Source organism: Pogona vitticeps, chromosome 2 (assembly GCF_051106095.1).
Source record: "Pogona vitticeps strain Pit_001003342236 chromosome 2, PviZW2.1, whole genome shotgun sequence".
Taxonomy (NCBI): domain Eukaryota; kingdom Metazoa; phylum Chordata; class Lepidosauria; order Squamata; family Agamidae; genus Pogona; species Pogona vitticeps.
Genome location: NC_135784.1, coordinates 96188504 through 96213173, shown reverse-complemented (window position 1 = coordinate 96213173; position 24670 = coordinate 96188504). Strand labels below are relative to the sequence as shown.

General features: G+C 39.3%; 2 protein-coding genes across 11 annotated transcripts in view; both read left to right on the top strand.

Moving 5' to 3' along the window:
* The window catches only part of CANX (calnexin), a 41300-nt gene extending 28157 nt beyond the window's left edge, over positions 1–13143 (top strand). For 5 of the 9 annotated variants that reach the window (XM_072990077.2, XM_078385657.1, XM_078385659.1 and 2 more), the window contains 7 exons: positions 223–336; positions 2403–2559; positions 4135–4350; positions 4759–4878; positions 5408–5540; positions 5710–5819; positions 10338–13143. In XM_072990077.2, the coding sequence (XP_072846178.2) occupies positions 223–336; positions 2403–2559; positions 4135–4350; positions 4759–4878; positions 5408–5540; positions 5710–5819; positions 10338–10391 (904 nt within the window). In that variant the 3' untranslated portion in view covers positions 10392–13143. Of the gene's footprint in view, positions 1–222; positions 337–2402; positions 2560–4134; positions 4351–4758; positions 4879–5407; positions 5541–5706; positions 5820–10337 lie in introns of all 9 variants that reach the window. The other 4 variants (XM_020782746.3, XM_078385655.1, XM_020782747.3 and 1 more) reach the window with 1 other exon arrangement.
* A 2650-nt stretch (positions 13144–15793) lies between these two features.
* The window catches only part of MAML1 (mastermind like transcriptional coactivator 1), a 28252-nt gene continuing 19375 nt past the window's right edge, over positions 15794–24670 (top strand). For both annotated transcript variants that reach the window (XM_072990076.2, XM_072990075.2), the window contains exon 1: positions 15794–16353. In XM_072990076.2, coding sequence (XP_072846177.2) covers positions 15931–16353 — 423 coding nt within the window. In that variant the 5' untranslated portion in view covers positions 15794–15930. The remainder of the gene's footprint in view (positions 16354–24670) is intronic.

The following is a 24670-nucleotide window of genomic DNA, read 5'->3' as shown; positions in this document are numbered from 1 at the left end:
TGGAGGGTAACGTACTGAAAAACATTTTAACTGATCATAAAGGATGTAATAGATTGTTTAGATGGAAACAGTCCTGAAAGGTATTCTTTAAATTGTTGAGGGCTTTGGTGACCAGTACCATTAATTGTGTTCAGAAGTAATAAAGCAGCCAGGAAAGCTCTTAAGGAGCAAAGTAACACTTTGAAAACATTAACAGTGATCTTTATTTTTGTTGTCTTTCAGGGATGAGGATGCTCCTGCTAAGATACCAGATGAGGATGCCGTGAAGCCAGAAGGTTGGTTAGATGATGAACCAGAGTATATTCCTGACCCTGATGCAGAGAAGCCAGAGGATTGGTATGTAAACACTGGTTCTGTGTTACATGGTTCTCAGTCTTAAACTCTCTGATAGTAACTGTCTAAGTCACCTTTAAATTACGAGTTGTTGGGGTTTTTTAAATATAATTGATCATTTCAATAACATGAAAAAATAGATGTTAGGGTGTGCAGCATCTTCAGTGTTAAATCCTGTTTTAAATTTAGTAATTGGTATCTAGTTGTGCTTATGAGACATGGCCAGATATATTGCAGTATTGGCCCACTGCATGCCATATTTTTGGCCTCACTTTTTCAGAGATTTAATACAGTCCTGCTTCTCAGACTAACATTTCCATTTGATTTGCTGTGATTTAGAAATATTCCATAGGCTGTTCCCATTCTGTTAAAAAAAAAAAGTAGTCAGTCCCAGCTGTGGGGTGGGTCTAATACATTTACAACTAACCTTAATATTGCATAGCCCTTGACCCCTAGATTGACTCCTAGGTTATTTTGTATTGCCATACTATATTCCTAAGATACAAGGCTATTGTGAAGAGCATGGGAACATGGTGGAAATCTTCTAAATTATGCATGTTGTGGGAATTTTGACAAATGGTTTTTTTTTTCCTAATTCTGTTAATACTAGAATTTGTTCATCTAGGGCAATCAGCAGTAGACTCATGTTAGGAAACGATGAGCTTTGTAAAGTAGATGGTTGGATTTCAGTAGGTTTTTTTCTACCCATGAATGAGTCTAGACCCCAGTCAGTGAAAGCAGAGTATGTTCTCACAGAACATTGTAATAGTTATGGCTTTAGGGCCTTAAAAAGTGAATGAGACAAATTTATGTAGAGCAGGTCTGCTAGTATTTAGCACGATGTTTGGAGACTAAAGTCATTTGTGAACGAGTTGTGCCTGCATTTGTGTCTGTAGCAAGGGACTTGCAGAGAGGAGGAGAGGCTGTTGCCTTCATATCACCTGTTTTGGCCTCCCTGAAAACATCCAGGGAGGCGAAGAAGTGCATTAATTGGAAGTATCTCAGTACTTGTCACAGCAAAGTTGGTTATTATAAAATATCGTTTCTACTGACCAGGATGACCGATAAAGTGGCATGTTGATGACATTTGCAGGCAATACATATATTTTATAACAAACATGGATGACATACATGGACATTGCATGCATTTATATGTATGATGAATCCTGTAAGTTGCATGGCTAGTTCAAAACCAATATTGGACATATATGATTTACTTGTTGATAAAAGGTTATTGTGGGATGTGAGGAATTTTCTTTGCTAGACCAATTGAGTTGGCTAGTAATATCTCCTGGGGTCTGTCTAGAGAGCATGACCTGTTGCGGTGAACTCTCATCTGATTTTTTTCACTGCCTCAAGACATCTAAAGCCAGTTTGTGTAGCAATGTGTGGGCATATGCATTCTATTTCAGAAACACCAAAGGTGCAGAGTTCAGGCTCTAAGCAACAGGTTTGATCAAACATCATTCTTAAATTTGATAGAGGATAAATAAAGGTGTGGGGAGGAGAGAATGTTAATCTTCGTATATTTTTAGAGATGATTGCAGCTGGCTTGAATAGCTTCTTAAGTTAGGTTTCTGGCTGCAGAGAAGTAAGGAGTATTGGTAAATCACTTTTGAGTACTCTGTATGTAGCCTAGAAAACTCTGGAAAGGGTCACCAAATGTTAAAGTGGATTTGATGGCACATAATTAATTTATTGCAGTGGTTTAAGTTAGATGGATCAATTCTATCATAGTTATTGTGTGATAGAATTTGAATATGATAGTTATTCATTCATTACTTCATTATATTATAAAATACTTCTAACAGCCTCTTTTGCTTAAAACAGTCTGTAAGCCTTGCTCGTTAGAGAATTGTGCTTCCTGGAGGCTTTCTAAAGTTTTAAACAGTAGGAAAAATAAACATATTTCCTAAGTCAGGAAGATTATATTGCACAAATTCTGTATTTCCAAACACTGGAATTACGATTTGTAAGATACATCAAAGACATTGTTTTCTTTCTTTAAAAAAATAAAAAAAAGAAAGAAAGAAACTTTGGGGTCCTAAAACAAGAGTTTCCTCTTTCAGGGATGAAGATATGGATGGAGAGTGGGAGGCACCTCAGATTGCAAATCCCAAATGTGTGTCAGCCCCTGGCTGTGGTGTCTGGCAGCGGCCAACTATTGACAATCCTAACTATAACGGCAAATGGAAGCCTCCCATGATTGATAACCCAAACTACCAGGTAAACTATCGTGTGTTGTAGGTTCTGAATGTATCTATTAAAATAATTGTAGTTTGGCTTCTATCAATATATCTCAGTGCAGAGTCCAGTAAAGAAATTCATGCAGTTTAAATAATATGAAATAATTAAAATGTAATGAAACACTTTATAATCCTTTAACAGTTCAAGCACACTGAAAGATTAAACACCTATCATCTCTTTTAAGTACAAAATACCTTGGTGAACAGCCAGGTTTTAACTCAGCACTGAAGTAAAGGCACTGTTAACACCAGCCCAGCTTTCATGGGGATAGGATTCCATAACTGTGGCTCTGCAGCTGAGAAAGCCTGCTTTCCATTACAGGATATAGGGGAGAGCTTTCCCAGGAAATTGTAATTGTAGGCAGGTATGTATGGGAAGATGCTGTCCCTCAGATAATTGCATTAGCCTTCTAGGCCTCTGTCTAGGTAGGTTCTTGGTACACTGTGCCAGTTTATTCAGCTCCCGGCGTTCAACTAAGTGTTGGAGCATGACAGAAGGAGAAATTGCTCTACAGCAAGGAGGCACTTGCATTTTTGTGCAGAGGGAATTTGAGTGGCCCAAGGCATGAAAATTTTCACACTAGTGAGACTACCTTTAATATGGGAAGACAGTATCAGAGTTTCATAGCACATTTAAGCTTCTGTGGACTCAGTTTCATGTCATCAGACACATGAGCTGCTATCTCATTTGCAGGTATATAAAACATGGGTGGTGGGATTCATCGTGGTCAGTTTGGGAATAAAATGCAAAAAGTATAGAGAAGGACAATACAGTTAGCAAGTGTGTACCATATTAGCACACGGGCATGTGATAGTCTGATAAAGACAACAGTGCTGATTTAATTCAGGAATGTGAGAGGACAGGAAACCATTATATCTTATTTAGATTCAAGTGAGCAGACAGAACTTTTTGGGAGAGTTCTACTTTGTAATCGCTAGACTAAAATGCTAAATAAAACAACATATTTTGATGAATTTTAATTGTTCATATTCAAGGTGCCACAGCACTTTCTTTTTGCAACAACAGTTAACATATGTGCCCTTCTGGCAGCTGCTTTATATGGAACCCCAGAAAGGACTTGGATGCTATACTATGTGCAAGCTGCTGTTGTTACCCATTAAGCTCTCTTGTGTATGAATGTGTGTATTCTGGGTACATGATACACAGCAGCTTTACCTACCTGTATCTTACCTTGTGACTTCAAACATTTCTTAATTAAAATTTTTGTATTAGCTCCCAGGATCACAGCAGAATTATTTCACAGTCCTGCTTTCTGATCTCCATTTAATTTGAGAGATCAGTGGTTAAATTTTCTATTTTGTGAACACAAATCACGTGTCCTGACACTAAGCTGTTAGTAGAACACTGCTGTAGATTGGTGGGAGGGGGTATACCAAATGTTGGAGAAATAGTGGAAAACATTCATCTTAATTCATACAGTAGACACATGAAAGTTTCTTCTAGATATTCGGATCAGTTCATGAATATCTGAAGAATCAGTGAAGATGAATACTTGCAACTGGGTTGACTTATTTTTGTCTCTGCGTTCTTCAGGGCATTTGGAAGCCAAGGAAGATTCCAAACCCAGACTTTTTTGAAGACTTGGAACCTTTCAGAATGAGCCCTTTCAGTGCTCTGGGACTTGAGTTATGGTCTATGACATCTGACATATTCTTTGATAACTTCATTATCTGTACAGACCGAGCAGTAGCAGATGACTGGGCTAATGATGGATGGGGTCTGAAGAAGGCAGCTGATGGTGCTGCTGAGGTGAGAAATAAAAGATTTGCTTCTTTCCATGATTGTGACAAGGTGAACTGGAGAATTGTCTCCATTTTGCTCTTCAGAAGATTTGCACGTATGTCATTGCTTATGCATATTTGTGCTCAGGAGAATGCACACAAAATTTTATGTTGAAAAAAACACTGTGGTTGATGACATTATCAGCCTTATGCAGCATAATATGGAGCAGGATTTTGGCCACTATTTTAGTTTTCTGGTACAAAAGTGATTTTACAAATGACTCTAATCATTTAAAACTGTTGTGAAATTATATTCACTATTGTACTAATTGTGACCCTTAGCATGATAGTTAGTGTTGATGTATTGGATGTGAGACCTGCCCTACTGGATGTTAAACTGGGTGCATACAAGCTGAGATTCTAACTTGTCTTCTAGCCTGGTGTTGTGAGCCAGATGATGGCAGCAGCTGAAGAGCGTCCTTGGCTTTGGATAGTCTACATCCTGACTGTGGCTTTACCTGTGTTCCTTGTTGTTCTCTTCTGCTGCTCTGGAAAGGTATGTAACCTAGAAATAGCTGGTTTCCAAAGTATGTTGGGTAACATCAAGATACAGTTTGATACAACTATTCTAAATGTTTTCTATTTTAATTAAGAATATTATATTGTATTCTCAAAGGCTTTCACAGCCGGGATCTGATGGTTGCTGTGGGTTTTTTGGGCTCTTTGGCTGTATTCTGAAGGTGGTTCTTCTTAACGTTTCGCCAGTCTCTGTGGCCAGCATCTTCAGAGGACAAGAGTCAGAACAGAGCACAGACAGCGTTCTGACTCCTGTCCTTTGAAGATGCCAGCCACAGAGGCTAGCAAAACGTTAGGAAGAACAACCTTCAGAACATGGCCAAAGAGCCCAAAAAACCCACAGCAACCAATATTATATTGCTCTTTGTGTTTTATTTTATGAGCTGCAACAGGGAGGCATGGTTTGCCTTGAAAGGCACTATCGAAATGTTTGACATCAAATAAAAAAATAAAGAAGTGGTCATTCTCTGAGAAACTTATTGTTGGAATTTTTCTGGTATATCTTTCAGAAACAACCAAGTGCTGCAGAGTACAAAAAAACAGATGAACCTCAGCCAGATGTAAATGAGGAAGAGAAGATGGAGGACACGAACAAGGGAGAAGCCAAAGAAGAAGAGGAAGAAGCAAAAGAAGAAAAGCCAGGTATTCATAGTATGAGATATTCTCACTGCTCTTGAGAATGCTGATTTTTTTCTACTTTAAAATGTAGAAACTAGTGCTGGTGGAGAATGGGGAGGTGAATAAATGATCTGCAGAAAACGCAGGTAGCCTCCTTTTTTTAGTAAAAAAAATTAAATATGCATTTCAGCAGAGAAGAAGAATGATGGTGATGCAGGAACTGCTAGTCAAGAGGAAGAGGAGGAAGAGGAAGAGGAGGAGGAAGAGAAGGCAGAGGAAGAAGATAGTAATCCTGTTACAGAGGTAAACATATTTAAAAATATTTGCACTGGATGAAGAATAATCTTAAAAATACTGAAAAGTCTTTCTGGAAGATTACATTGCAGTGCTTCCTAAATCATTAATGGCCTCCTCACCACTTTCTTTGATGGAATCATTCGGGCATCATAGCCTGTGAATCAGTGCTGCAAATTTGAAAAGCTGATTAACATTTCTTTTAAGATCATATTTCAATATGAACGTGTTGATTTCTGTAAACTGCTGGCAGTTGATGTGAGTGTAATGTGGCCAAAAGGTTGTGAAGTGATTTTGCTGATTGAAACGGTTCCAGCTGCAGAACTGACATGGATAGTTCCCCCATGGCCCACCACTAACACTCAACATTTGCTATGGATGGCTGGAAAACCCTTCAGAACAGGTTTTCAAATGGCAAAGATGACTGTTGGAAGAAGGAAAGGAAGCTAAAGTCCCATTGGAATAGATGAAGTATCTTATTGCAGCATTGGATTTAACTTGGTATCTGCAGAGGTTTCAGAATTATGGGTATTTATAAAGTATTAGTTGATTTTTGCTTTGAGCGAATGTTCAAAATATTCAGCATTTTACCAGTGGAAGAGGCTATTTTAAGAGTGCCCCCTGACCATGGAGTGCTGCCAAGGGCAAAGTGAATCACATGAACTCCATGACATACCAATGTGATAAAAATATGTTATTTTTCATTGCATAAGGTATATTTTGAATAGTTTACTTAGTAAAGGATTATTCAAAAGAGGACATGGTAGCCATGAGTATTGAACATTAAATAGAAAACAAAATAAAACCAATCCTTACTATTTTTGTTGTTGTTTAGTCGTTTAATCGTGTCCGACTCTTTGTGACCCCATGGACCAGAGCACGCCAGGCCCTCCTGTCTTCCACTGCCTCCCAGAGACTGGACAAATTCATGTTGGTTGCTTCGATGACACTGTCCATCCATCTTGTCCTCTGTCGTCCTCTTCTCCTCTTGACATCACACTTTCCCGACATCAGGGTCTTTTCCAGGGAATCTTCTCATGATATGGCTAAAATATTGGACCCTCAGCTTCAGGATCTGTCCTTCCAGTGAGCACCCAGGATTGATTTCCGTCAGAATGGATTTCTTTAAGGACTTGCCATAGTTTGTTGTGGTCCACACAGTCAAAGGTTTTTGTGTAGTCAATGAAGCAGAAGTAGATGTTTTTCTGGAACTCTCCGGCTTTCTCCATAAATCAGCACATTTTAGCAATTTGGTCTCTAGTTCCTAAGCCCCTTTGAAATTCAGCTTGTACTTCTGGGAGTTCTCGGTCCACATACTGCTGAAGCCTACCTTGTAGGATTTTGAGCATAACCTTGCTAGTGTGTGAAATGAGTGCAATTGTACGGTAGCTGGAGCATTCTTTGGCACTGTCCTCGTTGGAGGACAGTGATTGGGATGAAGACTGATCTTTTCCAATCCTTTGGCCACTGCTGAGTTTTCCAAACTTGCTGGCATATTGGGTGTAGCACCTTAACAGTGTCATCTTTTAAAATTTTAAATAGTTTGACTGGAATGCCATCAACTCCACTGGCCTTGTTGTTAGCCAGGCTTTCTAAGGCCCACTTGACTTCACTCTCCTGGATGTCTCGCTCAAGGTCAGCAACCACACTATTTGGGTTGTCCGGGACATCTAGATCTTTATGATATAATTCCTCTGTGTATTCTTGCCATCTCTTTTTTATGTCTTCTGCTTCTGTGAGGCCCCTACCATTTTTGTCCTTTATCATGTCCATCTTTCACAAAAGGTTCCTTTAATTTTTCCAATTCTCTTGAACAGATATCTGGTTTTTCCCTTTCTCTTATTTTCCTCTATATCTTTGCACTGTTCATTTAAGAAGGCCCTCTTGTCCCTCCTTGCTATTCTTTGGAAGTAAGCATTCAGTTTTCTGTAACTTCCCTATCTGCACTGCACTTAGTTTCCCTTCTCTTCTCTGCTATTCTAAGGCCTCGTTGGACAGTCACTTTGCTTTCTTGCATTTCCTTTTCTTTGGGATGGTTTTTGTTGCTGCCTCCTGTACAATGTTACGAGCCTCTATCCAAAGTTTTTCAGGCACTCTGTTCACCAAATCTAATTCCTTAAATCTATTCTATATATCCTCACTATATCTGTACCTATATATAGCTCATCACTGTAAATTTTTCTCACAGTTCTAGATGCTGGAGATAGATACAGTAACTTTAATAAATATCACAGTTCTCTCTGTGTGTATTACACATCTATGGGAGAACAGCCAAATGTAGTTTGATTGGCATCCGAAAAGGTTAGTCAGTGGCCAGTATCCTCTTGCAAGTGTCCCATCAGCACAGTATGAATGATGTCACTGGCAGTGGCAGATTGTTGCTAATGAAACAGTTCCTTTTCACTTGCAGGACGTGCTCAAATTGTTGCAGTAAGTCAAAGTTGCATACGCTCCAAAATTCAAAAAGAGACTCTTATCACATCATTCCAACAGTGCTTGTGGAGCAAGTGGGTACTGGCCACTGAATTTAAAGCTTTTCCTTAGTGTTTATGTTCATCGTCGTTTAGTCGTGTCCGACTCTTCGTGACCCCATGGACTAGAGCACACCAGGCCCTCCTGTCTTCCACTGCCTCCCGGAGTTCTGTCAATTTCATGTTGGTTGCTTCGCAGACACTGTCCAGCCATCTCATCCTCTGTCGTCCCCTTCTCCTCTTGCCCTCACACTTTCCTAACATCAGGGTCTTTTCCAGGGAGTCTTCTCTTCTCATGAGATGGCCAAAGTATTGGAGTTTCATCTTCAGGATCTGTCCTTCCGGTGAGCACTCAGGGTTGATTTCCTTTAGAATTGATAGGTTTGTCCTCCTTGCAGTCCAGGGGACTCTCAAGAGCCTCCTCCAGCACCACAGTTCAAAGGCATCAATTCTTCGGCAGTCTGCTTTCTTTATGGTCCAGCTCTCACTTCCATACATCACTACAGGAAAAACCATAGCTTTGACTATTCAGACTTTTGTTGGCAAGGTGATGTCTCTGCTTTTTAAGATGCTGTCAAGGTTTGTCATTGCTTTCCTCCCCAGAAGCAGGCGTCTTTTAATTTCGTGGCTGCTGTCTCCATCTGCAGTGATCATGGAGCCCAAGAAAGTAAAATCTGTCACTGCCTCCATATCTTCCCCTTCTATTTTCCAGGAGGTGATGGGACCAGTGGCCATGATCTTAGTTTTTTTGATGTTGAGTTTCAGACCGTTTTTTGCACTCTCCTCTTTCACCCTCATTACAAGCTTCTTTAATTCCTCCTCACTTTCTGCCATCAGTTTATGTTCATACTGTACTGCTTTTCATTCAGATAATTTTGTTTCTGTGAAAACAAAATATAATAAAATCAAATGTTAAAAATAATAAAACAATAGTGTTAACCAGTTTATTAAAGCCAGGGGATTTGACAGTGTTAACAAGCAGGAAGATAGTCAGGAAAACATCTGGGCATAGTTTTCTAATGTCAAGTTTCACTCCTTAGCAGTGTTAACTGCTATCATAGAAAGAGCACATACACATCATTTCTAGACTACAACAAATAATTTAACTAGCAAGAATTACATTACGTGGTGTGCTCTTTTGTGCTTTTCATCTGCAGTTCTTAAAGAATTCTGAGAATTGTAGCCCTAAAACCCAAACCAGCACACCTCTAAGCTTCATGCTCCTCTTCTCTGAGAAGGGCTTCTGAATGACTTACCTCTCTCCCCTCTGGCTTTCCTGTTGCTTCCTCTTGTTTTAAGATAAATAAATAAAAAGGGAGCTGTTGCAGTACTACATGGGAGTCATTGATCTTTGGGGTATGCCTTCTATACACACCTTAATGGGACAGAGAGACTGAAACTCCCAGGAGGCATTGTGGTGGCTTTCGTTTTAAAAACAAACCAATAGCAGGAAGCCAAAGGAAGATTGGAGAGCCAATGATGAAGATATGCTGAAAAGGCCCTTTATGGGAGGTATGAATGTGCTGATTTTAGGGATTGGGGCTGCAGTTCCTGGAATTCTTGACAGATTCTGGGAATTGAAGTTCAGAAACCCAAAAGAGCACACCCTTGGCTATCTTGAGGGACGTGGTGGCACTGCGGGCTAAACCGTAGAAGCCTCTGTGCTGCAAGGTCAGAAGACCTGCAGTCCTAAGATCGAATCCACGTGGCGGAGTGAGCCCCCGTCGCTTGTCCCACCTCCCACCAACCTAGCAGTTTGAAAGCATGCAAAATGCAAGTAGATAAATAAATACCACAACAGTGGGAAGGTAATGGCGTTCCGCGTCTAGTCGCGCTGGCCACATGACCACAGAAGATTGTCTTCAGACAAACGCTAACTCTGTGGGTTGGAAACGGAGATGAGCACCGCCCCCAGAGTTGGACAAAACTGGACAAATTGTCAAGGGGAACCTTTACTTTTACATTTTAGCTATCTTGACTATTTTTTAAAGTGAAGCATAGTAGTCATATGGAAAGTGCCTTCTCTATTTATTTGAAAAATGTTTTTTCTTTATAGGTGGAAGAAACTGTGAATAGATCTCCCAGAAACAGAAAACCAAGAAAAGATTGAAATATCCTAAGAACTTGATCTGATTAATTTTCCCTCAACATGGTTTTGGGAGAGGACCTTGGATACCTTTTGCTGAAACACAAAAAAACCTCAAGATTCACCATCCACAGGTTCCTGTCAAATGCTCTCCTGTGTAAATGAGTGTTTAGCAGTCAAATATTGCAATTGTGTTTTTAAATAGAATATCCCTGTAGAAAGAGAATGCATTTAACACAACCCAGCTATGAATTTCTGGAATGTTATAAAAACTAACATTTTTCTTTGTTTTTAAATAGAGTGATAGACTTGCCAATCTTAAAACCTTGGCTTGAAATTACTATAGCAATCTATCAGTGGAAATGAACAGCAACTCCTAGAAGAAATGCTAAGTATACAGTTTTTTTTAACAAACATGGACATTTATTCACCAACATTTGTTCCCTTAGTTTGATCATGTTAAACAAATGGTCAGTGCCATTGTATGGTGCTGATAGGATGAGTTTAAAATCCATTTAAAGAAATGTATTAACTTTATTTTTGTCTTATAAAAGGAACACCATAAAGAGGCCATGAAATAAATACATTGGTCATCGGTATTGCCCAGATGAAACAGTATTCACAATCAGTCGAAGTTGGGGAATGGATTCTCATTTAGGGTACTAAGACTGACACTGATCTTTCTTGTTGCTTTAGGCCTTAAATTCTTCTCAATTTGGAATTTGTTTTTGTATTTGAAGTTTTTTTTACAGTTTTTTCTGTGGTTTTTGAAACTTCCACCTTCTGCTGCTGCTATGCAGCTTGTTCAGAATGCAGCTTAGCTGCTACAGAATACATATGTTTAGCTCACTGTTAAGTCTGTTGTTGTTGGGTTTTTTTAATTGCAAAGATAGAACTACTTCTTTTTTGGGTCCAAACACTGTGGACAGGACAGTGTTGCTAACTTTCTCATTGTTGCCATTGTATGTACCTTCATGCACTAAAATGAGATGCAGGCAAGGTGATCTAAAGACTTGCACCAAAATTAGATGTCAGTATTCATGGCTGAAAGGAGGGAACATGAAAACATACTGGGCATATGTAACATTTGGAATCTCAATCTGCTCTTTATGTATCAAACTCTATTGTGAATGTAGGGGGTTCCAGTTTCAGCTAAATAAATTTTTTAAAAACTGTGTTGCATTGAGTATATAGAGATTCAGAACTCCTTTTTAAGAGATACCAACCATTAGAGTGTATACCTTTAATGATAACATGTAATTCCTGATTATTTATTGTGGGAAGGAAAGAAGAACGAATACTTGGCCACTGGCTAATCTCTATTTAAATATATGAGCAAAACTGCTGTACATGCACTGAATAGAAACACTCCAGTAACAGAGAGCATTTGCTACCTGCAAGTATAATTGTCCCTGTTCAGATTTGTGCCTGTAAAGGCACTATAGAACTTCTTCACTTGGTCAGTGCATCGCTTTTCCAAACTTAGCTAAAGGCATTTATGGATCATTTTGCTTTCAGAAACCAAAATATATACATCTTGTAAAACTTCCTTGGTGTCCTGATTTTTCCACAAGGGTCCTGCTGATATGTTCCTATTGGAAGCTACAGAGTTTGCAGCTATTGCTTAATTAGTTCTTGGTTGTTAAAATGGCAGATTAAAATGCAATCATCCATAGCTGCCTCTTACCTGTTCCCTACACATAGTTGATTTCACTTGGCGGTGGTAATTGAACACCTCAGTTTTTACTAATTTTAAAGTACTTGAGTTAATGCTGTCTATCTTGGAATAAGCTATTTTATTACTTCATTTCTCTGTGGGGCATGCGTTCTTTTTCTCCAGAATGCCTAGAGAAATGAACATCTGATTAACTTTTCAAATGGTGTTTATAAGGTGATGCTTAACATAAAACTGAAGGTTGGCATCTCTTCAGAATACTTTCCAGTTTGCATGTTCTAGCTTTTTTCATGTCAGTTTATTGCTTGAAATGTTCTTTGTAAATCTTCAGCCCAGTGTGTCATTGTGAGCCCATCATATTAAGGAAGATTTCACACTGGGAGAAAAGTGTCACATCTACTATTTTGGAGTACAGAAGTCAAATACTATGAAGCCAGTTGAGGTTCCAAGTGACAGGTGTTGTGACTTGAAGGATAATTTGTTTTTTTTTTAATTTAAATTTGAAGAAAATATATTCTGTTGTGGAAAATCTTTTATGCTAACAAGGAAAAAAGAAAATGGGAAAGAAATACAATCCTAGACTGCGCTAGTACCATATTAAGCCTTTAAGGAAAGTGTTTCTTCTAAGAAAGAGAATTTAAAGGTGAATAGAATGCTAGACTATTTGGTTTTTAATTTTCTGAAAATAAAAGTGCATTCCGGCAGTTTCAAATTCATCTGTGTTAGTGTGTTGAGTAAAAGATAACATGCTTTAAAGCAAGGTAATGCTTTTCAGTCAACAAGGTGTCTTCTGTAGTGTAAGTTTGCATACCTTTAAAATGCTGATGTAAAATGCAACGAGTCTCATGTTTAGATATACGTAATGGATAACCAATATCCTGAATTTTCAAAACTTGGCTCCACTTAATCTGTGGCAGTAAATATGGTGCTAAAAATAATTTCTTGGCACTTTTCTGCCTTCTTATCCACAACAGTTTTCTAAATGCCAGTATTGCCTCCATTCAGATGCAAACCCTTAAATATTGCTAAGCAAGACTGTGATTTTCTCACGGACATCCTGACTGTTATAAAATTAACAATAAATCTAAAGATGCATAGAAATATATTGTAGTTCGCACTCTCTCTCTATTTTTTCCTGTGGGCTTAGCTAATCAAAAGACAAAGGATACAGTAACTCCTAAAGGAAATTCAGGGACAAGAGAGCAGTCAGTTCTGTAAGAGTTGAACATCATACAAAATGTGCAAAAGTTAACGTTCTGCATTCTGTTTGAATGTACTACTGAATATGCTGTCAGTCCCAGTTACGTTTAAAATGCTGTATTTCATTTATTTCATGATTTATAGTTATATCCTTGATTTAACAAAGTTGGACAAATAAATTTCTCAAAAAGGAATTCATGTAAGCATAGAATTTGCAGAAGTCCTGGCCCTCAAAATATGTACTCTTAGCATATTCTATAACTCATACAAGTGTATAGAGCTTTTTAAGCTGAATCTGTTTTAGTACTGTATTAGGAATTCTGAACATGGCAGGAATTTTTAATTCTACAGACATTAACTGGTTACAGATAAAATTGCCTGGAAATTGTAGGGTCATACAAAGTATTAAATTTTAATAGTATCAACGTGAATACAATAATTGTATCTATATAGTTAAGTGCATCCTGATTTAATGATACTTCAGAATACAGTGAAATCAGTGGCACTTAAAATTAAGCTAGTCATTGCTGTGTCTTAGTTTCACTAGCTCTGTAAGTGATTAAGTCAGGATCCCACAATAATTAATAGAGATTTTATTTTTACATAAGACGTATTAAAGAAGTAGATTAAATTATAGAAGTGAGTGGCTTTTGTATATTCTGGCATATTACATGGTAAACTACCTTACTTCCTTCAAATCTGGAGCATATCCCTGGCATGAAGGTCACATTGTGATGTGACTCATAATTTGTTTCTCATAATCTTAAAGCACACAGACTTGTTATTTATTTTGAATTCTTGGTGTGCCATTAGAAAAGAATGTTTCACCACTACAATTTGGGGGGGGGGGAATTGCACATTTTAAAAGGCGAATTTTAATATAACTGTATTGAAAAAAACCCTACATGGGAACTGTTCAAGTGCTACATATCTGTAACATATATTTTTGATGCAGCATAGGATTATGTTTGACAATAATTTCATTAATTTTGACCACATTTCACATCCATTATTTTGTGTACTTGGTCCAATGTTGGCATCTTTCAGTTCACTACAGAAACAAGCAGAATTTAGATTAGGATCAACAAGATCTCTGTATGATCTGCAGTAGATTGGCAAAACTTTCGCTGCTCGTGAAAACAAATATTTTCCCCACATAAATTAGACTGCTATCCTCAAAAAATGTTCAGTGTTTCTTCCCTTCCCTAGCAAGCTGCTTCCTGCTTGGTGTTTTCTGCAAGCAGTAAAAATAAAATTGCCTGAGATTATCATGTTGGGGTATATTCTTTGGTACTGGCCCTGTTCCTGAAGGTGTCTGTATCCGTTCATAAAAAGGGTAATCTGCAGGTTATTCATTTCATTAATAAAATGGAGGTACGATTCTTCGCTTGCCCTATGGTGTTAATTTCCTTTTTTTTTTTCACTTCTGAACCTCTGGTGGAGAAGCGCTTTGCCCAGGTAGCTTTGATCCCCTTGTGTAGCAGAACTTGAATTGAACATTTAGTAGAATGAGTGGTTAGAGAAAAAAGTAAATAGATTATTGAGTGTCCCTCCCGTTTGTATCAAACAGGCCGTAGACAAGCGCTAAAGAGAACTCTACGCGAAGAGGATTTTTTAAAAAATAGCGATGTGATGCTTAAAAACCTCTGCTGTAGCTTATTTAAATCTTTGTTAATAGAGCAGGATGTCCTTCTTTCCCTGTGGTAACGTAGTGGAGGAGGATCCCCCTCCCTCTTAAAATGGCAGCCTTTTAATTGAAAGGCGTGCTTGGTTAAGTTTCACAGTGAATTTTGGCATCGCGCTTTCAAGGTTTGGTGTGGTTTCTTTAGTTTGTGACAACTCTTTCAAATGGAGAACATACCGCTAAAATAACCTTGATTTCATGTATTCTGCCCCCCGCCCAAATCATATCACTACTCCACTACGCGAATACTCTTCTTAAACTCAATACGAGGAGAAATGAGCAGAGTGCCCCAGACGAGGACAGAGAAGTAGCACACAGTAGTCAGTCCGGTCGCCTCCCTACGAAGTTTCAGTAGCGAGCTTAGTAGCAAGAGCGTAGCGCCCCCTTTGTCAATCAGGAAGCCCCGCCCTTTATAGTCTTCCGGAAAAGTGGGGGAGGGGAAGAGAAAAATCCATTCCCCCCCCACTGCTCTACTTTGCTCTCTCTTGTCCTCGTCTCTGATTGGCTCCGACCACTTGGGTCTTGACTCCTCCAACCAGTGCGTGTATCCGCCGTGACGTCACCCACCGCCTAGGAACATCCACCTCCTCTGAACGGGGCTGACTCTTAAGTGGTCGGGGGAGGGGAAGGAAGGGAGGAAGGAAGGAAAGGGGGGGGTAAAACAATTTCAAGATGGCGGCGGCTGAGGCGCGGGCAACAATGGGAAACGGGAGGCTCGGGTGGCTTTGGGCCTGAACTGGGGACGGAGAGAGGGAAGTGGTGGGGACGAGCGCGCCGGGCCTGACTGAGGAAACGGGGCCTGGCCAGGTCCGGCGAGGGGGAAGAGGGGCGCCCCCGCCAGGAAAGGTGGCTGCCCTAGGAGCGGCGGCGGCGGCGGCAGCAGCAGCAGAGGAGGCGGAGGAAGAAGGAGAGTTGGGACGGGGAAGTGGTGCCCGGTGCTGCGAGCGATGGCGGAATAAAGGGCCGCCTGCTCTGTTGTTCCTTCGGCGCGCCGCCCTCGGCTCATGGTTCTGCCCCCCTTCCCTATGGCGGAGTTCGCAGTTCCGCGGCACACCGCGGTGATGGAGCGGCTCCGCCGGCGGATCGAACTGTGCCGGCGGCATCACAGCGCCTGCGAGTCCCGCTACCAGGCCGTCTCGCCCGAGCGCCTCGAGCTGGAGCGCCAGCAGACCTTCGCCCTTCACCAGCGGTGCTTGCAGGCCAAGGCCAAGCGGGCCGGGAAGCACCGCCAGCCGCCCCTGCCGCCTCCGGCAGCACCCCCGCCCGCCGCCCCGGCCCAGCCGCCGCCGCCGCCTCCCCCCCCGCCTGCGCCCGCCCCGGGCTCTGCCTCTACCTCGGCTTCTTCCGACAGACCCGGAGTCAACGGCTTGGACACGGACACCGCGGGCGGTGATCAGCAGCACGGCCGGAGCAGCGCTCTGATTGCGGTAAGGGGCCAGCTGGGCCCGGGCATTCGTTTTGGCCTTGTTAATGGGTGCCCCCATCGCCTCATGATCAAGACTTCTTAGGGGGTGCGCGGGCGGGCGGGCGAGCGAGCGGGATATATATATATTCTGCATGAGAGAAACGTTTTTAAAAAGTTCAGTATATACCACAAAATATACCATATTTTAAAATATAAAAATGTACAGTACCATATTTTACAGAACTGCATTTCCTTCCAGTCTAGATCTTAAAGAAGGTAACAAAAAAAGTAAACAGATTTTTGCGACATATTAAATGGATGCCCCTGCTTTCAGCTGAAAGCATTGGTGCTTCTGTTATCTAGATAGGTAAGCAGTTAGGAATTGATGAGGTGTTCTTGAAGCTGTATGGTGTTGTAGCAGACTTGTGCAAGTAATTATTTAGCAGCAAACAATACAATAGAATTGTACTTATTTCTTTCATTTGTTGCATTTTTTTAATCCAAGCATCCTAACATAGGTAGTTTACATAGGATTACTCCGTGTTATCTTCACAGCAATCTTGTAAGCTAGTTCAATTATCTGGAAAAAAGTTTGTGTGTAGCACTGCCCTAGGAGGAGGAGTAAACTAGGTCTCCCTTGTCCATGTCTAGCTTTTGAACTACTTAACTAATACAGTAAAGGGCATGGGGAGCTTTATGAATCTGATCTGAAGAACATAAGACAGAGAATACTTTGTTACCTAAGATATCGTCCATGTACTATATTAAACTGCTTCATTAGAATTCATTAAAAATTTAGAAGAAACAGTTGAGGATTCTTTGTTCATTTTTCTCCAGAGAATAAGACTTGCATGCTCAAATTCTGAACAAATTGGTTTACATCCTATATACTAGGCAGTCCCAGAACAAGAGGAAAATGATTACGGTTATCAGTTGCGGCTTTTGAAGATGTGATTGGAAACCTATGTTTTCTGCATCAGAGTAGGTTTTACTAACCTCACCTTCCCCATATGACTTAACACTCAATATAGGAGAGCTTTTGCAGAGTCACAAAACCCATGGTAGGAGTACTAAGGAACCAGAGACCACAGGGAATCTTTTGTGGGTTGTCCTAAATGGATATATTTGTATGTCTTTGTTAATTATCTTAGAACTTGATCACGGTTTTTAAAACAGTCAAAATGCAGCACTAAATTGTAACAACTTTACTATGTTATCATTTAAGGCTTTCCTACTTTGGGCACATCATGAGTAGTCAGGGTTCTCTGGAAAAGCCAATAATGCTAGGAAAGGCTGAAGGCAGAAGGAGAAGAGGAAGACCTAATATGAGATGGATTGACTCCTTAAAGGAAGCAACAGGCTTGAGTTTGCAAGAGCTGAGCAGGACTGTTGAAGACAGGAGATTTTGGAGGTTGCTCATTCATAGGGTTGCCATAATTTGGAAGCAACTTTACAGTGCACAACAACATGTTATAAGGGCTTCCTAGTTCTAGCTTTGAGATAGTTTAACTGAAAATGGTAAGGTTTGAACCTAAGACCTTATACAAACAGATTGCTGAGCTTTGCCCTCTCCCCAATTATGCCTTCAAATGTCTGTCCTACTGTGGAAATTTGAAGACTTTTTATTTGATGGCAACTAGTGTGCTGAAATAGAAAAATAGGGATTTGTTAGGATTTCAGTTGTTCTGACAGCATAATCTGTCAAAATCAAGGAAATCATCTTTGCAGGTAAAGAAGAAATGGACTGCTAGAATAATCAGTTATCACTGCATTAAAACATGCTTTGAAGATAGTCCTGAAGTTTAAGACCGTCTTGAATTCTGAGGTTAATTATGGAAATGAAAATGAAATAGGTAATCCAGTCAGTGGTGTAGGTTGTGAACTTTGTGTCTGATAGAATCAGAAATTGCCTGGGCAGTTAGTCATTTCTCTGTTTAGAAGCTGACTGAATCAGAAGGATCGGGTACTTCATTCTTTATCTGACAGTATTGTGAGAAGATCCTGTGATCTGACACTGCCTAAAGTAATATGCAGGGCTGCTTAAAACTTTTACAGTGAACATTGATTCTTTAATAACAAATTCCATTTTGAAATATAACTTCAAAAGAGGAACATGTCCTAGTGGTTCTCACTCTTTGGTAACCCAGGTATTCTTGGACTGCAACTCCCAGAAACCTCAACCAGCACAGTCTGTGGTGAAGGCTTCTGGGAATTGCAGTTCACTTACAGTTCGTGGTTTATCCATGGTTGGGAACCACTGTTCTGGGGCATAACTGGTTACTTACTGTTTTATACAGGCTTAATATAACATAAATAAATGTTGAACAGAACATTTGTAGCTTTATCTCTCAGTACAGTGCTTCTGTCACTGATACTTCTGTACAGTATACATTATAGGTAAAGGTTCCCCTTGACAATTTTTGTCTAGTTGTGTTCGACTCTAGGGGGCGGTGCTCATCCCCATTTCCAAGCCATAGAGCCAGCGTTTTGCCCGAAGACAATTTTCCGTGGTCACATGACCAGTGCGACTTAGACACGGAACGCTGTTACCTTCCCACCGAGGTGGTCCCTATTGATCTACTCACATTTGCATGCTTTCGAACTGCTAGGTTGGCAGGAGCTGGGACAGGTGACGGGCGCTCACTCCGTCACGTGGATTCGATCTTACGACTGCTTGGTCTTCTGACCCTGCAGCACAGGCTTCTGCGGTTTAGCCCACAGCGCCACCACGTCCCGATGTATACATTATACAGTATGACTATTGAAAAAGCGGTGTATCCTTTACTCACTTTGCTGGCATTTATTGGCCAAAATCCTGTTTGGCATAAAGGTTTGCCTGTAATATTTAATATAAATGAAAGCTTCCTATCCTCCCATTTCAGGCTCTGGGGCTACTTAGGGCTCCTCTTTGCCCTGGTGAAGCCTGTGGAAGTCTTGGGAGGGAGAGAAAGAAGCTTATAATAGCAAAAAAAATCATACTTGATTCTGGCCATTAGGATTGGGACTGCTGCTGGATTGCCACCAGCGGTCCCTATCCCAGCAGCAGCAATATGGCAGTGATTATTGGCTATTAAAGGCTTCCACCTCCCATAGCTTTCAAAAGGCTTACCTGGGGCAAAAGGGAACCCTAGGGAGACTCAGAACCTGAAAGGGGGGGGGGCAGTTAAGAAGCCTTCAATTAATTTAATTTAAATATTACCAGTGATAGATGATGACATCATCTGGCTCCACTGCACTTTATCCTAACAGGATTTTTCATTTCAAGCTTGAGAATTTAAATTTCTGTGTCTCTGGTTTATTTTCGTGCCACAATAGCAATGGAGCAGTGATGTTGAAATACAGTACTGTAGCAGTGATTCCCAGTCTTGGTGGCCAAGATGTTTTTGGTTTATATAGTGACCACAGCCAAAAATTAAGACTTATGAGAACTGTATACGAAGAGCTCCTGGGGGCCTAAATGTGGGAACTACTGTACTGTGAAACCTCCTTATATGTCCCCTTCATTGATATCCATGGCTGTTTGCATTATTTGGAAGCATGAACTGTGTGCCTTAACACTGTTAATTTTAAACAGTTTTGTTGATGTAGTTGGAAGTTTGTCAAAAGCTCATCTTTAAAAATTAGAATTAATTGATTTTAATTGTCACCATGGCAAAATTATAGTAGTAAACCTATTTGCCACAGTCCTGTTAGTTACACTTGTTGGTGTAACTCCATCGGTGTAAACTTCAGGGAAATGGCACAAGTAAAAAAAGTTAACATGGGCATTTGCTATTGCTTGCTAGTCATGTGACTAAGTGAGCAGTACAGACAATGCATACTTCAAAACGTGTGGCAATTTGCTTGCAGAAGGGGAAATATGAGGAAGTTGTATCAGTGTAAATATATAGTACTAGGATTCTGGCCATTATGTTTTAATTTACTTTAATGGGCTATCAGACAAAACTGACATGAACTTTTGTGGCACCTTAAAAACAAAATATTTATTTTAATATGAGCAAGACTGACAGTTATATTTATTCATGGCCCCATGATCAGGTGAGGATACAGATGTTGAACAAAGTGACATTGGTTCATTAGTACAGGAATAGGACTGTTAAGCTGTGAATAATTTCAATTATCAGTTATTCTCTAAGAGTTTACCAGGTAACAATAGCACAGTTGACATAAGCGATCTCATTCTTAGTAGCTAGGAACTCTTGTGCTTAATCCTTTCGAGCTAGTGTCCGACATTTGTATGTACCTTATTTCACCTGTTTTTCTTTCATATATGGATTTGGTTTTTTTTTTCTGTGACAGTTACTTTCACTTCATTCCAAGAATGTCCAGGTATATTGAAATGTTTTGAAACAGGTTTTGTGTGTTGCCATTTCTGGTGTCAGATTTCTGTCTAGTTATAGTACCTAGTTGAAAGAACAAGGAAAAGGCTGCAAAGATTACACAAATGTAAGAGTGGGTGATACTTTTTATTGGACCACTAAAAATCAAATTGCAAGCCAGTTGAAGTATCCATTAAGTTAATGAATCCTAATATTTCACTTTAAAAATAATATTGTGAATGTTCCTGTACCAAGAAAACACCAATATGCAAAAATTTCAGCAACATACTGAAGCAGAAGTTGTATACTGGTTAATATGGTAGATGGTGACTTCACAGATTTACATGCCAAGTTCCTGTGGCCTCATTCAGCCATGAAACTAATTTAGTTGTTTTGGGTGCTCTCCTGACTCTGACCTCCTTTATAGGATTTTTGTAAGGGTAAATTGGGAGTGGCATGTACAACTACCTTGAGCTCATTGAAGTAAAGATGGAACATACAAGTAAATAAATCAATAAATATTTGAACTATTCAGTTTTTGACCCCTCTGTCATGCTCTTACAGAATTTAGGTATCCCTGGGGACTATATAATATGTTGGCAATACATCTCTCCCCTCCCCGCAATAATACAGTGGTGCCTTGCTAGATGATTGCCTCATGGGATGAAAAACACGCAAGACGATTGGTTTTTGCAATCACTATGGTGCCTCGCAAGACTTTTTTTTTTCTATAACCATGCTTTGCAAGACTTTTTTTTAAAAGACCAATGCTTCGCAAGACTTTTTTTTGAGAACGATGCATAGGAAACCTCGCAAGACAATTTTTTCACAAGACTGCGATTTTCGCGGAATGAATTCAAATCGTCTTGCGAGGCACCACTGTACAGCTGTCTTGGTTGGAATATTTTGTGACTTATTAGTTTCAGGGACATGGCAACACCTGACAGCAAGTACAGTACTTGCCTGTGAGCTGTGTGATGTCTGGCTTCCAAGAATGCCTTGGACTTGACTGCCTATTGGTTGCCTCTGGTAGCCCCTGTTGTAGAGATAAGAGGGAGGTACAGCTTTGTGGAACACTGCACCATCCATTGGTTCTCTTCATATGGGTCAATCAAAGTTTATGTTAACAAGTTGGCTAACTTATTGCAAACAAGTTAGGTTGGGTGGGCAGGCAAGATAGTGCTGTTTAAGTGGCAAATCTTAATTACATTTGATAACCATGGTAATTATTTCTGGGCTATAAAGCAAAATCCATTGAGTTAAACTACTATGAATAACTAGATTTTTAAAATTCAGTTTTTATTTATTTGTATGTTTATTTGGCTTTACACAATACTGTAGTTCAAATCGGCAGAAAACAGTTTTTGCTGTAGCTGACATCTGCTTCTCTAAATGAGTTGAGCTGATTCCCAGAATTAAAGGGTTCACTATGGAAGCCCCCTTGAATGGATTCTTTTATTGAGATATGATAGGTTGCTCTGTCTCATGAAAATTGGGGTCACATTGTTAATGTAATGTAATGACATTATTAATTAAAATGTGCAGGATAGTCATAGTACAATGCAGGATTTTTAAAAAAGTAATATCCTAAAAAATTTGGATCTTGTAGTTTTTGCGAGTTTTGATAAGATGTAATTTATTGTAATACCTGTAGGAAATAAGCATTAGCTTATTAATGTGTATTAGCTTGTCAATAATTACGTATACAAATGAATGCATCTTGATAACTTTTTAAATATCTTGTCCTATATTTTTTTCTGTTCAGAAAGTTTTTTTGATTGACAAAGTTGATACCAGATTCTTTTTCAGAAAGGATAGTCAGATGTTAATTATGCATGTATTAAAAATAATTTGACTAATTTTTAATTTAGTTTGTATATGTTTAACTGCCTTAAACAGATGAAAACATTTTGTATGTCTGGGAGACAGTATTGACTTCTTTTTCAGTGTTTCCTTTGAGATTTCATTTTAGAACAGGTTTTTCTTGCTTTGATACTACTTTGGTGGGGCTCCTCTCTGACTCATTTGCCAATCTTCTATCAGCTCCTTTTTCAAGAGGTTGTATGTGTTAGCATTAGTGTAGATTTTGTCTGTTGTTATGTAGATTATTGAGTATACTATATAATTCTTAGTAAACAGGGTAAGGTTAAAGAATGCAATAAAGATGATCCAGGTACAAAACAACTTCTCACAAATCGCTATCATGCTTCTCCTTATATTTATGTAAGACTGGGAATAATTAGGACTACACCTGTATCACATTCTCTATATGTGCCTGAAGTGTGAAGTATATCTTTGTATAATAACTGAGAAATAATTGGGATCTTCAACAAAAAGTTTAATCTGGAGTATTGTTCCAGACATGATTTCCAGGGTACATCATTCCATCCAATCATCATTCTTTGTCCTTCCAACAGATAATTCTTGTTATATAGATACTGAGTATGCTTGACCCTCATATGATCATTCTAGGTTCCTCTATTACATTTTTTAAAAAAGTGTTTTTGTACTTCTACAAAATTTGGGGTTCCCTATACAGTATCTAGCATATCCCTTTTATCCTGTTTTGTGTTGATGATGCATTTTTGGACACTTTATTCAATTTACATCCCAACTTTCTTTCATTGTGGGATTTCAGGAAAGCTCACAACATGTTTAGAACAGATACAACTAAAAGCATAATAAGTTTTAATATTTCAAAAATGAAATAAAAATCAGTACTTAAAATGGCTATCACAGTACAGGATTATGCTAGTATATATTTCTTTGCTTATCTGGTTAGTTTGTCAAATTGTTTACTGTTAGATAATTGTGTGATCTGTAATAGGATTTATTGAATAAATGGGGAACTTGGTCAAGTTCAGTTTTTTGATTACTCCAATATTAGGTGAAAAAAGCCATCCTTCAAATTTTTGTTTTCTTTTGCAGTGCAGGATGATTACTGAGAACCTGGCAAACAACATAGTAGTTCTCTAGTAGTGCATGTCTGAATATAAAACCTAGCATTGGAACTTGAATGGCTATAAAGTTGTTTACACACATAATTCAGGAATTGCACAACCTGAACTGACTTAACAATCACAGTACAGAAGCCAGTTGTCTTAGAACACTTTAACTAAAGTTAAAACACTTTCATCTTGGCCAACAAAGATGGTGATGCTGTTGAGGAAAGCCATATGTAATCACATGTAAAGTGCATGTTGTAGGAAGAACAGTGATACTTGTTTAGAGCTTCTGGATACAAAGTCAAAATATCTTATGACATCTGGTTGTAGAGGAACAACAATACAACACTTCTAGGGACAGTGAGAATCCTTTTCAAGTTGTAATTTTCTGCTGTGTAGATTTAGCAGAATAAGTGTTGCACATTGTTTAGATGTTGTGTAATACCAAAGTGATAACAAAGAAAGAAAGTAATCTTGTGTTGAACTGGCCCTTCAAGTTAGTGGCTCAGTCACTCCAGGCTGTTCTTGAATAAAGCTATTTAGTGCAGGTCTCCATTATGACACCCTTTGGTATGATGGCAAAACATAAGCTGCCTTTCAGCTCATTATTCCAGTGGACTTAGACAACCATAACTAATTTTAAAGACTGATGTCAGCTTTTATGAGTTTTTCAGGAGATATAAAGATGTGAGTGAAGTGGGCAGTATCTTCCGGACTTATTTATTTATTTATTTATTTGATTGATTTATATCCCGCCCATCTGGTTTATTCTACCACTCTTATTATTTATACCCTACCTTTCTTGTAAAAAGGACCTAAGGCAGCTTACAGTATTAAAAATGAACAGTATTAAAAGCTATAAATTATAATATATAAAAATAAAGATCATATTCAAAGCTGGTAGATAAAAACTGTATTAAAAACACATTAAAAATAACAGAAACATGACAGTCCCATTTTAAGAACTCCTTGTTAGACAGCCAGTCACTGAGAGAAAGCCTGCCTGAAGAGAAAGGCCTTTGCCTGCTTGTGGAAGGACAGCAAAGATGGGCCCAGCCTGGCCTCCCGTGGGAGG